General features: G+C 43.9%; 1 protein-coding gene across 5 annotated transcripts in view; it reads right to left on the reverse strand.

Moving 5' to 3' along the window:
• The window catches only part of ABCC12 (ATP binding cassette subfamily C member 12), a 96416-nt gene that overhangs the window by 18333 nt on the left and 64510 nt on the right, over window positions 1–13573 (reverse strand). For 3 of the 5 annotated variants that reach the window (XM_075536381.1, XM_075536378.1, XM_075536382.1), the window contains 6 exons: window positions 13078–13167; window positions 12358–12461; window positions 10327–10524; window positions 9336–9562; window positions 6657–6794; window positions 3219–3405 (listed from right to left, as the gene is read on the reverse strand). In XM_075536381.1, coding sequence (XP_075392496.1) covers window positions 3219–3405; window positions 6657–6794; window positions 9336–9562; window positions 10327–10524; window positions 12358–12461; window positions 13078–13167 — 944 coding nt within the window. The remainder of the gene's footprint in view (window positions 1–3218; window positions 3406–6656; window positions 6795–9335; window positions 9563–10326; window positions 10525–12357; window positions 12462–13077; window positions 13168–13573) is intronic. The other 2 variants (XM_075536380.1, XM_075536379.1) reach the window with 1 other exon arrangement.

Raw genomic sequence — 13573 nt, forward strand, 5'->3', positions numbered from 1 at the left:
CTATCCCTGAGCTTTCTGCCTGAAGCACTCACCCTTCAGGTCTTCCTTGAGTCATCATTTATCATTAAGATTTTCCTGAGAAGTTACCTCCGGAAGAGGCCTCTTCTGATTATTGAATGTAAAGTTGTCCCTACCTCCCTGCCTGCCACAGTGCCCAGCTATATTGTCTCCATAGTCCTTGTCCACTTTCTGAGACTGTCTCACTATTTGTTTCTGCTGTTGCTTATTGCTGCTCCTTGATATAATGCAAACTCAATGGGAGCAGAGGCTTTGTCCAACTTGTTCTCTCTGAATCCACAGCAGCCAGTGTAATGCTTGGCTCGCGGTAGAAGTTCACTGGCTATCTGGTGAATGAATGAATAAACTCTAACCATAAGAATCATTTCTGTCTGTCATTCAGAGTGTGTGTGTGTGTGTGTGTGTGTGTGTGTGTGTGTGTGTGTGTGTGAATATCACAGTTAAACACACATCTACTTGGCAAGGGCTTGGCAGTTTGAACACACCCAGGGATGTTTCAGAAACGAGGGCTGGCAATCTGCTTTCGAAAGATCACAGCCTTGAACATGCTAGGGAGCAGCTCTAGTCTGCACACATGTTGTTGGAATCAATTCAACAGCAATAATCGACAACACAAGGATATTAGCTCCTTAAAAATCTGGGCTGTCTTCCTTGGGCTTAGGAATCCCACGATGGCACAGGGCTGTCCTGACAGTCCTCTGTGATATGTTGCATCCACTTTTTCTGCTCTGTGGGATTTCATACCAATCTCTCATCCAGCGAAGCTCAGAGTCTGATTTGGAGTTCTACCAAAGAACTAATACTCAATAAAGTCAGCTGAGGAGAAAGCATTCCCATAGATCTCAAGGTGTGCAAATTCTTCTCTGACTTTATAGGAATACTTGTAAATAATCTCAAGGCAAGATGATAATATGCCCCCAAAGCATAACCTTTGTTGGAAAAATGCTGTTATGTTTGAACCAATTAGGGGAAAACATATAATTCACTAGACAAGAATAAATTAAAACACTCATTTTTGAGGAAGACTAGCTCCCCAAAGAAAATTTACTTTTCTTACTTAAGAAGTATGAGCAGAGTGCTTCTTACCTGAAATGAAGCTGGACTATGAAAAAGTCCTACCCAGCCTCCCACCCACAGATACAAAGCTTCTCATTGGGAGCAACCTGGCAAGGTAAATGTGAAAGCAGAGGAAACCTCAATAATTCATCCTAGTGCCCACCAAGATGGGACAAATGGCTTGAGAGAAAATGAAGCCGATAAACCCTGCGGCGGGGTGGGGGTGGGGTGGGGGTGGGGGTGAGGTGGGGGTGGGTGGGGTGGGGTGGGGTGGGGTGGGGGATCAGATACAAATTAAAGAAAAAGAAACTAATATGCTCAGTGAGATTCAAAAACATATTACATCCATTTAAATGGGGATCATTTGATTATAAATTTAAAGAAAAAAACTCAGAGAATAAGAAAGAGCTTATGGAAACAATTATATGATCGCCAAACTTAAAGTACAAAAGTATGGCTGAATGACAAAACGAAGGAAAAATCCTAGAATAATGTCAAAAGACAAGAAAATGAAAACTTTATAATAAAACAAACATCAGGATGGATCTGAGGAGTTGGAAATTCAACCAATATTAGTCACAAAGAAAGCAAGGTAAGAGAAAGAAATTATCAAAATGAAGGGGAAATTTTTCAAGAGGAAGAAGATTTTTATCTGAAAGAAGAGTATTGAACAGAATAAATCTGTTAAAAGAAAAAAACTCAAACCTGACATACTAACCTGAAATTTCAGAGCACCAAGGATAGGGATAACGATGAAAAACTTCCTAAGAAGAAAGTATGAGGGATATAGATGGAATGAGATTCAGACAGTCATCAGACCCAGATGGCCTGGGTTCAAATCATGACTTGCAAACACAACAGGTGTAAAATTTTGAACAAATTTCTCCTCATCTATAAAAAGGGGGATTATGGCAGTACTAATTTCCTAAGAGTTTGTTGTGAGGATTAAATGAATTAAGTCATGTAAAGGATTTAGAACAGCTCCTAGGTCATAGTAAATACCATATATTTTCTCATTGTTATAAAAATTCAAAGAGAGTTAGTAATTATTTGCCTCTGAAATTCATTCATGTTTTTCTTTGTGGGTGGCTGTATGATTTAGGGGTAGGGATGAGAATATAGCTCTGTGTTAGTCTGAGTACATTAGAGAAACAAATCCACAGAAACTCATGTATAAGAGAGAGTATTGTATAAAGGTTAAGTGCACATCAAGAAAACACCCCAACCCAGTGCTGTCCAAGCCAAGTTCAACATTAACCCACATGTCCAACACCAATCCACAAAGTCCTCCTCCATCTCACAAAACAGACACAATGATGCTAACTGCAGGAAGAAAGCCGAATCAGTGAACGTGTAAGCATCTCAGCACCGGAAGGAGTCTCCACATGGCTTCTTCAGCACCCATTGCTGCATCGGGTAGGTCCATGCGGCTTCTCCTTGGGGATGTCTTGCAGGAAGTGAGCCTTGTCAGTTGAAGCAGGGAACTGTTTCAGGCAGCTGCACCCTGGTCTTACCATCACAAGGTAAAAGATCCAGGAACTCAAAAGGCAAAGTTCAGCGAGCCATTTATCCTTCCGCTCTTCAATTAACCCCACATGTGTTTATTGGCCAGGTTGGCACAATAAACTAACTACCTCATGCTCCATTCTTTGGCCAAAAAAAATCATTATAATACAATCAAATCTCTATTTAGTCTTGAAATGCCTAAATCAATCCAATAAAAGTGAGTCTTTCTTCCTGATCTAGACTCTGGAGACTTAGAGTCAACACCGTATGATGATAAAGAAAACTCTACTCTGACATACGTGGGATTACATGAGTTGAAATAAAATAAATAGTAATGGGTTTTGGGTTATGGATGGCACATCCAGATATGAGTGGAGCTCCCTAAAAATGAAGTCATTACTAGAGTAGGAAAAAGCCAAGAGCATCATCAATAAATTAATTTGGAGCCATGATCAAACTGTACTTGAAACCCACACATTGCCAGAATGTAAATATTATCTACTACTGAGCTCTCCTTATTGTTTAAACCCATTTGAGATGTGGTTTCTGTTATAGCTAGCCAAGAGTATCCTCTCTGATATACTCTGTTGGTCAAAGCCTCCAAGCCAAGTCAAGCCCAACCTTACACCAAGTGTTACCTGGATGATGTAAGATAGTGACAAGCCTTTGGATGAAGCACTGATTGAGGAGAAACTCAGGGTCACCAACAAGGCCACGATAAAGGTAACAATGTTCATGAGGACGTCCATTCTCAGAGCAAACCATCTGAGAGCACAATTAAAGTAGAGAAGGTGGCTAGAGTTTTCATCATTAAGCATCTTAAACCTGAAATTAAGAAATCAAACAAAATAGGAGATTAGGTATGCTTCCATGCATTTAGTCTTAGGGCTACTGGGGGAATAAGGCAAGGAAATTTTTTAATCAACGAACCAACAAATAGTAAATAGTAAACACTTACAAAAGTGAACATATATTCATGCTGTTTAGAATCTGTTATACTCATATTTGAATTTCAAATATGTTGAGAAATCCCCTGTACCAGTTAAGTAGGGATGCTCTCTGTCTTTCTGGAACTTTTCACTGGAACCTACAGCTAAGAACAAAATATGCAGGATACCTCACTCTCTAACTTCAAGGGATCCCTATCAATCACCCCCAAAGACTTGGAAGAATTAAAAGTACCCCCAAGATTCTATAAAAGGACAGGGGAGGGGTTGTGAGGAAGTCATTTTTAAATGTTAATGGAAGAAGAGGGGTGAAAAGTGACTATCTTGTCACCCCCCACCTGCTACCACCTCCCATCCCCGAATCAGAGAGATGCAAGTCAGAGTAATTACTCAGGAGCAGAGTAAGCTGACATCTTATCCCTTCTGTATATCCACTGGGCCAGAAAGCTTGCTGAGAAGAGAGAGAGCATGGAGATGGTGGCAGAGAATGCAGCTAGGACCAGGGGCAAGATTCACCCACTGGAGTTTCTGGCTCCCCAGATGGATGAGAGTCCCTAGGTGGTATAAGTGGGTAACACACTTGGCTGATCCCTGAAAGAGTAGTCATTTAAATCCACCCAGGGGCACATCAGAAGAAAGGCCCAGTGTTCAAGAAAAGCAGTCACTGAAATTTTGATGCAGAAAACTACTCTGGCCGACATGGGATTACCAGGAGTCAGAATTAAATCAACATTAATGGCTTTGGAGGTTACAGAAGGCATGAAGGAAGGCATGTTTAAAAGACCCAACCAGGTGTTTCCCCTAATCCAAATCCATACCCACCAACACAGCATTACTGCCTCAAGCCTCTGGGGAAATAGAGAGAGCCCTGCCTTGAATATCAACCAACTACCATTCGCCGTTGATTCTGACTCATGGCAACGCCTTGTGTTGTAGAGCAAAATTGTGCCCTAAGGTTTTCAAGGTTGTGACCTTTTGAAAGCATATTGCTTAGTCTTCCTTCTGAGACACCTCGGAGTGGGTTGGAACCACCAACTTTTCAGCTACCAGTGAAGCACATAACCATTTGTACCATCCAGGAAATCCTAACCAGCTGAGTCGGTTCTGATTCATGATGGTCCCATGTGCTGTCCAGTGCTATGCACTGTAGAATTTTCTCAGGTGTGACTTTTCAAAAGCTCACCATCAGCCCTTTCTTCCATAGTATCTCTGGGGGGTTTGAACTACCAACTTTTCAGTTAGTACCCAAGCACCTATCAATTTTCACACTCAGGGATTCCTTGTGATGTAGCTATTAGATTGTAGTTGTAATTGGACTGAACGATTCATCAAAGAGACATCAGATTAGTTAGATAATGAGGGTTCTGTTGACCTAGTGAGAAAAGAACTTCATTGGAACAACTGGCAGCAATTATTGGGGTGAAGGAAGGGACACTAAAATATCCCAATATCTAATTCCCTAATGACTGAAGATTCCTCCATTGGCACATTTGCCAACATCATCAGACATTGCAGCTGCCTCTTGGAAGAATTCTGGCCAGCCATGTGCCTCTGGTCAGCCACCTGGTCTCTGTGCTTCCCTTCTCACTCTGTTTCCAGTCTAACCTATTTTCTCCAGAGCTTAGTCAGAATATTCTTCCAAATGCCATGCTACTTCTATTACATAGCAATAAAGTCTGCAAATTCAACTGAAAGCTTAAGTGACTTAGAAGTCAGCTGTCGTGTTATCTGTGCAGTTACTTAGACTGAGAGGAAACAAAATCACTAGCTGGGATCAAACTGGAATTTGATCTCAATCTTTTTTTTATTTCTATTTTTTGTGCTGTAGCATTTCTTGTCTAGTAGCAAAAGTAATCCATGTCAGAAACCCAAATCCTCTGGGACATTCATGTCCCGGAAGAAAGTATTAAAAGTTGGTAGATCCCATTATAGTTGCAGAGGACCCAGCTCTTTATGTAATTCACTTAGAGATCTTAGAGGAGGATCTGCAGGCAGGCGAAGCTCGAGACATGGGCGAGCGGATAAATAGTGCCATGGGATGAGAGCCTTTTCCTCATGACTCGGGCCTGGGAAAGATCTATGTGCATGTGCAGGATTCCTGATGATGTTCACATCAAACTGGTAACAAAATTAGCTGATGATTGAAGATAGAGCTGTGGTGCCAAGCCTATCTTAAGATTATGGGTAGTGAAAATGTAAGGACAGCATGAGAGAAATTTGGACGAAATTAGATAGAAACGTGTGTTAGTTTTTTAGGAAAGAAAAGATAGAAACATTTCGATGTGGTATAATCTGGTATAAATTCCACATTTCCTCCTAATACGGACTAAGCTGGACTCTGTTTCCCAGTTCCCCTTGCTAGTGATGAAGCCATGTGACTGACTTCTGGCCCAACATCCAGAAGTGATGCATGTCTCTAGTGTTTGTTCCATAAAAACCACTCAGGGCACCTTCCTGTTTCCCCCTTTCTTACAGTGAGATGCAAGGGATCCTGGAGAAGAATTTACAGCAAAGCTGCAGATGGACGGAGAATTTGCATCTGAGTGTAGACCAGGATCCTCGATGGGCTCCCACTGAATTGAGGGACAATAAACACTGTATGTGTGTGGTTTACGTTCTTAAAATTTGGGGTTGCCGATTGTGTGCCATCCTGTTTTAAATTGGTAAGTGAAACAAAAAATACTTAAGAAAAAGAAAGCCTCATGAATAGAGGAAAAGCAGACAGGAGAGAAATGTATTAATTTTCATTAATATTAATAGGCTTTGGGTTCCAGGCCTATGAGTGTTTGTTTGTTTTTTACTTCTTTTTCCTACTTTTCCAAATTTTCCTCAAGTGAATATACTTTACATTTATAGTGAAGGATAAAATCTGTAAAACCTCATACAGAAACTATCACTGAATGAGCTCCCCTTACCCACTTCTTCAGAGGGCCCCTCCCAAGAGCTAGGAACCAAGACCAAGTGTCTTAGAATGTGCCTCTCCTCAGTTATTCCAGGTCTTCCTCTAGGACCAGTCACCAGGGAGTTCAGATGCCCGCTTCTCAGAGCCAGAAATGCCACTTGTTGCGATGGCATCCTGTCCATGGTTGGGCATCAAATGCCCCAGGCCGGGGCGCTGCTAGGACTCACTTGTTGATGCAGTTTTCCTTTTTGTTATAGGCATGAATTATGCCCAGTCCTTGCATGGAGGAGGTGATATGGGAGAACCAGGGGGACCGGCTGATGTTCTCCACCTTCTTGAGCTCCTGGATGCCTCTGTGGAACACGCTGCAGGAAAATCAAGAGGGGCTAAGAGGGACTCAAAGAGGTGTTTGGGTGGGACCACATTTAGCACATACAGATTAAAGTATTCAACCAGCACAAAGTTTACGTCAGAGCCATGTGTGTACCCACGAAATAAGCGGGCCACTAATTCCTCCAGAAGGGTTGTGTAAGAGGTGGAGGTCTGAGAAATATAAGGCTACCAGATCTTCATTTGGTCTCATTTCTGAGTGCTTCTTGTCACCTGAGCATTTTGCTATGCAAAATAGGACGCTCGTCTTATCATAACATGAAGTCTCTAAATAAAACCCAGCCAATGTTTGGTGCCTAACCAAAGGGATCCATCCCAGTTCTGGAGGAAAACATGGTGAGCAATGGCCAACGAGGGGTTTCTTAAAAGAACTTTCAAAGGTAATTTTGCACAAGCATCATTCTAGCCTCAAGAGCTGCCTTTAGAGACAAACCCTATGAATGCAGTTGCAACTGTCTTCTTATTTGGAGCTTCAGAACCCCTAGCCTATGTGACCCATGACCTCAGGAATGGCCATTGCAGGCGGGCCCATGAAAGCTAATTTAACCTGCCCTCCAGACTTAACGGTTAAAACGAACCCAGGGAGGGGAGGGGCAACCTCATTAGTTTAGAGCTTAAGTGGGTTGGAAACATTTGGATAATCCCATCAGAGACAGCCTTGACCCGAATTGCCCTTCCAACAAGAAAGGGAGCTGCAGAACAGAGGAAAAACAAATGTTCGCTCAGTAAACCAACAGCAGAAAAGGAGAGAACAGATAAAAACACAGGCCAGATACGTACAGGGATGACAAACGAACACAAGCCCAAGGAATCCACATGAAGGGATGGCATCCAAGTCAGGCTTTATCTTTGTACAGCACTCTCAGGAATGCCTGTATTTGTTTATCTTTGTAAAGCACTCCCAGAAATGCCTGTATTTGCTCATCTCAGGAAATCTTTGGGCTGGATATGAAGGCCATGGGTCCTTCTTCAAGATTACCAAGGAGGCAGTGGGAGGCAGAGGTTAAGTGGCTCCCACAGCCACCCCAATCCCCAGCCAGATGCCAAGGTTGCCAAAGCTCAATTCTACACCCGCAGTGAATTCCCACATCCTCCTTTTCCACTGCCCACTGGCACCATCCACAGGCTTGACTACAAACTTGAATTTCTAAACCCAAACTCATCATCATTACCCAAACACCTTCTCCTTCTGTATTACTTCACTGTCCATTCAGCTACTCACCTCACAAAACCACACCAGTAATGAAACCTGCATTATTTTGTGTTGATTAGAATTATTATTTACAATCAAAGAAGTATTTTAAAAATCCCAATTATTCTCGGTTGATTGGCTCTGAGCCCACTCCTCTCTCCTCTTCCTATGTCTACTGCCTACATCAGACCTACGTTGTCATTTCTTTCAGATTCTATGTCTCACGAGATGCTCATCCAATAGCCATGCCAGATTTGTCTGCAGCTCATCCATCCTCCATGCTGGAGCCAGAGCTGTTTCTGGGTCCCTGGAGTAGAACAAACCCTATCGACAGGTAGGAGTAAGTTCATGATGTGTGGGCTGGATCTTGTACAATTTAACAAGCTTTTCACGACCTTCCATGTAGCCCAGAGCTGGGCACATCTAAGATAATCATATTATTTTGTTGATTTCTGTGGACTCTCTGAATTTGTATAACATTGTGTTTCTTTTCTACTTTATAGCATACACTTAGTCATATCATCTCATGTGATCCTCACAATAACTTCTCTGAAACAGGTGAGTCACATAGTACTGATACCATGTGTGTATATGTGCACACATAGATTTTTGAGGCATGTATTTTAATGGTTGACATTTTAGAGATGAAGAAACTGAAGCTTGCAGAGTTTCTTGTGCCAATTCAACACCATCTAGCTAATTTTGCAATAGAGTTAGGAGTTGGGCGTGAGGTTTTTGATTCCCAACCGTTGGCCCTCTTGCAATATCCACGATTGCTACCTGCTGAGAACTCTAGTTGGATCTAGGACCGTGGAAGAGCCAGGTGTCCTAGGAGCTTGGGATCATAGCTGCTTTCTTGCATTGGGGGTGGGATGGACATGACTGTGGACACAGTCCTATCAGGAGTCTCCAGTGCAACTCAGATTGAGGTTTTCTAACCACACCAATAGCTGGGAGTGGGGTGATTTTTTCCCCAATGCTCAGAGCAACTAAGATTGGCCTAGAGCTTCAGTAACAGGAATGGTGATTACGAATATATCAGCAGACGCCCTTACTACTTTCCTGACCTGGCACAGGGATTCAACCTCTATGAATATTTACCTGCAGAATTGGTCCGAGGCTAACAGTTCAGGAAGAATGCAAAGTGCTTGGCAGAGCACCTGGCATTAGATTCAATGAGCTCCAACATCGGAGTGGACAGCAGTCACTCCAGATCATGTGGTGATCGAACATTGTGTCTAGCTAACTGAAGATGCACTGGGTCAACTGGAAACAGACATGTGTATGTGTTTTTATTCCCTCGGGAACCATTACAACAACTTACAGCAAGAGAATAATGAATCCCACAGCAAGGACAGCCAGGACTAACAGGACCGCAGGAAACACCGCAGCCAGTATCACAAGGATAAACACCACCATAAAAAACTGCTGCAAAAAGTTCTCAGCATGAAATGGCAGCCTCACATCCAGCTCATCCATATCCTTGGAAAAACGGTTCATTAGCCTGCCGGTGGGAATCGTGTCAAAGAAGCTCATTGGACTATTTAAGATCTGTGGATAAAAGCAGAGAATCAAACAGAGTCAAGATGTGTGTTTAGTAAATCCCAGCCACTGGGATTGAAAATCGCAGAGCAAACGGTCCGGCTTTTTGCTAGGCACCGCGCAATGGGCCAGACTAACTTGGGAAGGTGAGTGTGCTCGACAATCTTGCAAATGCCTGGAGGAGAGGGAATGTGAGAGAAGACCAGTCTCTCCAGGGAACTCCAGAGGGAGTCCTTCATGCCAGGCTTCTGCTCCAAACCAGGGTACAGCTTGGAGTAGAAGAGGCCGGTACCTTTGGAGGAGGGAGAACTATCAATCTATTATAAGAATCAAAGTTCCACATTTTGCCTTCAAAAGTGGTAACTGTGTGTCCTTGGAAGGTTCTTACTAGACTAGGCTGTAAGCTCATCGCCCAGGGTCCATCACAGTGTCTGGCGTATAGTTGGCCCCGAATTCACAGAGACCCTGTACACAATGGAATGAAAATGCTCCTGCTACTCGGTCAGTTCCATGATTATCAGGCCTTTCTTCCTATTTTATCTTAGACTGGAAACTCTGCTTAAACTTGTTTAACATCAGAGCAATAAAAAGCCTTTATTGACAAGTAAATGATAGCTTCAAAATTAGTTGCAGAAGCCAGAAGTCAAGCCCACGTCTCCCACATGGAAGATGAAAGTTCTCCTCCTGGAACCACCCCCAGGCACATAACAGGGGCTCAGTAAACCCATAAAAATGTGAGTAATCAGATGTGCATGCTGCCCTGGAAGTGGTACCTTGTCAAACACTTGGTCATGTAGCCAGGAGGATGCCATCAGTGTGGTTTTGGTGAAGGTACAGCCTTTGGCAATACCAAACACCACCATGGATACCATGCTCCCTGCATACACCCACTGGTACAGATGATGGCCCGTGTCTGCCAGCACCGCGCCAATCTCGCACGTGGTCTTGTTGCCCTGGGACCCACAGGTCATCTTTGGAGAAAAACAAGAAAAGTCCACAGCATTGGTAAACTTTTAAGAGAACAGGCTCTTTCAAAGAGTCTGCTTGTTAAAGACAAGTCACATATGTGAAATCCAAATCTTTTCTCTTTGGGGGCCTTGAGCCCTACAGGCTCCTCTTATTAGGCAGCCATGACTCCACAGAGGCACTGGGTTTACAGGAAAGCAAAGCAGACAAACTAGGCAATGGTAGACAGTCATTCTGTTGCTGGCTGTTTCTCAGGAGAGCAGAGGAGATGGTGAGTCACAGAAGCATGTGGGAAACCTGGAGTCTATGAAGCTGGCTGTATAAGACTGAAGCAGCCCAGACAGGACAGGAAGTCAGGGAATCGCTGTCAACCACCAAAGGCTCAGTAGAAGCCATTGGGCCTTCAACGAGATTTAGGCGTTGGGGCGGGGGGTTGCTCTCTGTACAACAGGCCTGCTCTAAGGCCTGTTCTTTATCCGCAGGACTCAGGTCCAATCCCCTAATCCCTGGTGAAAAAAAAAAAAAGTGTGCCTTAAGAGCACAAGGGGACCTTGAAGAATTCCATCCCATGCAGTTGAGAACATACATTTTGTGCTAGAAAAATATTAGCATAACATTTTTGCTCCCAAGAAATTAGTAGTTGCATTTTTCTCTGGGCCCCGTGCTAAAAGGCAATACTGCCTTTGGGGAGCAAACAAGCACCTTTCTTCTGAATGCAATTTTGCTGATTGCAGTAATAGTGGAAATGTAAACCAGAGGTGGCTGATGGATCATCATCCACAAAAGCAACCCTGAGGAGCTCATAGGATCAACTTGCAGAAGACATATTGCTGTACTCTAGGTTGTGTCAGGGGTGAGGCAGCATGTGGATCTGCCATCACTGCTGCATACTCAATTAGCCACAGACAACAGGCAAGCATCAAGTCTTGATGGAGGCTCCACCTTGATTCTAACCTTGAGTTCTCCAAGGAAAGGAATGGCTCTGCAGGCGCCAAAGAGGATGGGAAAACATGTGTTCTAGAGATTGTTCTATGTCTGCACAGAACAGGTAACCCCCTGGCTTCTCCCATGGGCAGGGGTTTCAGGAGGCTGTGCCAAACTCGGAGAAGCTGTAACAACCTCTCTCATATACAAGTCTCTCCGTTACTTCCTCGCTTTGGTTGTTATAGCAACAACACTACACTGAAACATAACCCTGGAGGATAGGTAGGTGACCCCATAGCACCCCCGGGGCTCCAGAAAAGCTTTAAAACTATTGGCCCAAAGCTGGCCATTTTCCAGAAAACCCAGGCGAGAGCAGACTATTTCAGTCCTTCCCAGGAGAGGCCCGGGGACAGACTAGCGCTCTGGGGAGCAATGACCCCACAGCACCTCACAAGACAGTGTGACCCTTGTATTGTTCTGCCCCTGTAGAACAGGATCCTTGAGAGCTGAGCACTGAGCAGTATTCCAGACAAAACACCGGCTTCTCCTGAGAGGCAGGAAGGAAGACATAATGCTCTAGTAGGCTTTCTTGACCCCAACCCAATTCCTCACATGCCCCTCACAACAGTCGCGATAAAGGAATCTATCCGACAGGCCCTGGACTGCCGCCACCTCCACGAACATGTTCTTTTACACCAAACAATCCTTTTAACCAACGCTTTCAAAGATGGCACTCTGAAACGTGCATGTCCTATTGGACTTGAATAGCAGGAAGCACCACTATATAATGCAAGCAACGGACCTCAACCCGCCCAAAATCACCTGGCAGGGGCTTACTGCTGGTCATATGCACCAGCAAGTACTTTGCTCCAAGACCCAGTGTAAGCTTTTTCTGGGGCCAGAGGGAAACTCACCTGAGAGCCCTCATCTAGCCATAGACCCAACCACCAGTTGCTGAAGGCGGAGCTGCCGATCATCAGGAGGAAGAGGCACAGTGCGAAGAGAGAGAGCAGGTACCCTGTAAGATGAGGAAGAAGCCCCCAGGGTTAGGATGGGTGCTGACCTACCTCAGCCTCCAACAGAAAAATGACCCCTTCCCCCAGCCTAGGTGCCACCTTCTAAGCCATTAAAACAGCCGGGTTTTGGCTATCCAAAGGGACATTTTTCAGAGATGTCGAGAAACCCATCAATGTGTCCTTTGATGAAAACAACTTGCTATTCTCTAAAAATAAACAACTAAAAGGCCAATCTCATTGGGAAGAGAAGGGGTATAAAATGACAAAGTGTGTTTTTCGCCCCGAGATGGGAGGCAGGGAGCTGACTTCTGCTAGTCTCAGTGATTAGAGTACTCTGCCGCAGAAGAAACATCATTGGGCACGCTGCTGCTCTCTCAGTTTCAATAAATAGAGTCTGGCAGCTTTAATGGAGATAAAGAATGATTCCATTTAAAAGACTGTATTATCAGACTTTAGATTTTTAAGGGGGTGGGGGGAAGAAGAGGTGGAAAAAAATGTGACAAAGTGCCTGGCATAAAGAGAGTAATTATTAAAGGCATCATAAAATGTGAACCCAGCAGATTGAGGGGATTTTTAAAATGCAAATTAAATCAAGAAACCCGTTGTTTTATACCGAACCTCCAGAAGCCTTAATGTACGTGTGATATGTTTTCCAGGTCACTGACCCTTCCTGGGGGGACTCGTTCTGGACGAGCTGGTGTACAGGAGCTATGGAGACAAAGACAAATGCACTAGCATTTACTGCTGGGGGGGAGGGGGGAGAAGCCCTGAGAGGTAAATACATTATCTGCATGCCACACACACGAACACACACACACACTAGCAATTATGGCAATGCCTTCTATTTGTACTATGCTTTCAAATGCCCACTGTTTTGCTCTTTTACTTGATTTGGTTTTCATTCCAGCTCTGTAAATGGATTTCTGAGAAATATGGAGCCGGATCAGCAGTTGATACCCACTAGCAGATTCATAGGCTAAAGATGAGGCTGTCTGCTCCTCAGAAGATTCCTCGTTTCAGCACCTTAGGAAACACTACTACTCTCCTATAAGGTTGCTCTGCGTCAGAATCAACTCAACAGCAATTGGAAGAACAAAAAACAATACGTCCGAAA

The sequence above is a fragment of the Tenrec ecaudatus genome, chromosome 18, assembly GCF_050624435.1.
Source record: "Tenrec ecaudatus isolate mTenEca1 chromosome 18, mTenEca1.hap1, whole genome shotgun sequence".
Classification (NCBI taxonomy): domain Eukaryota; kingdom Metazoa; phylum Chordata; class Mammalia; order Afrosoricida; family Tenrecidae; genus Tenrec; species Tenrec ecaudatus.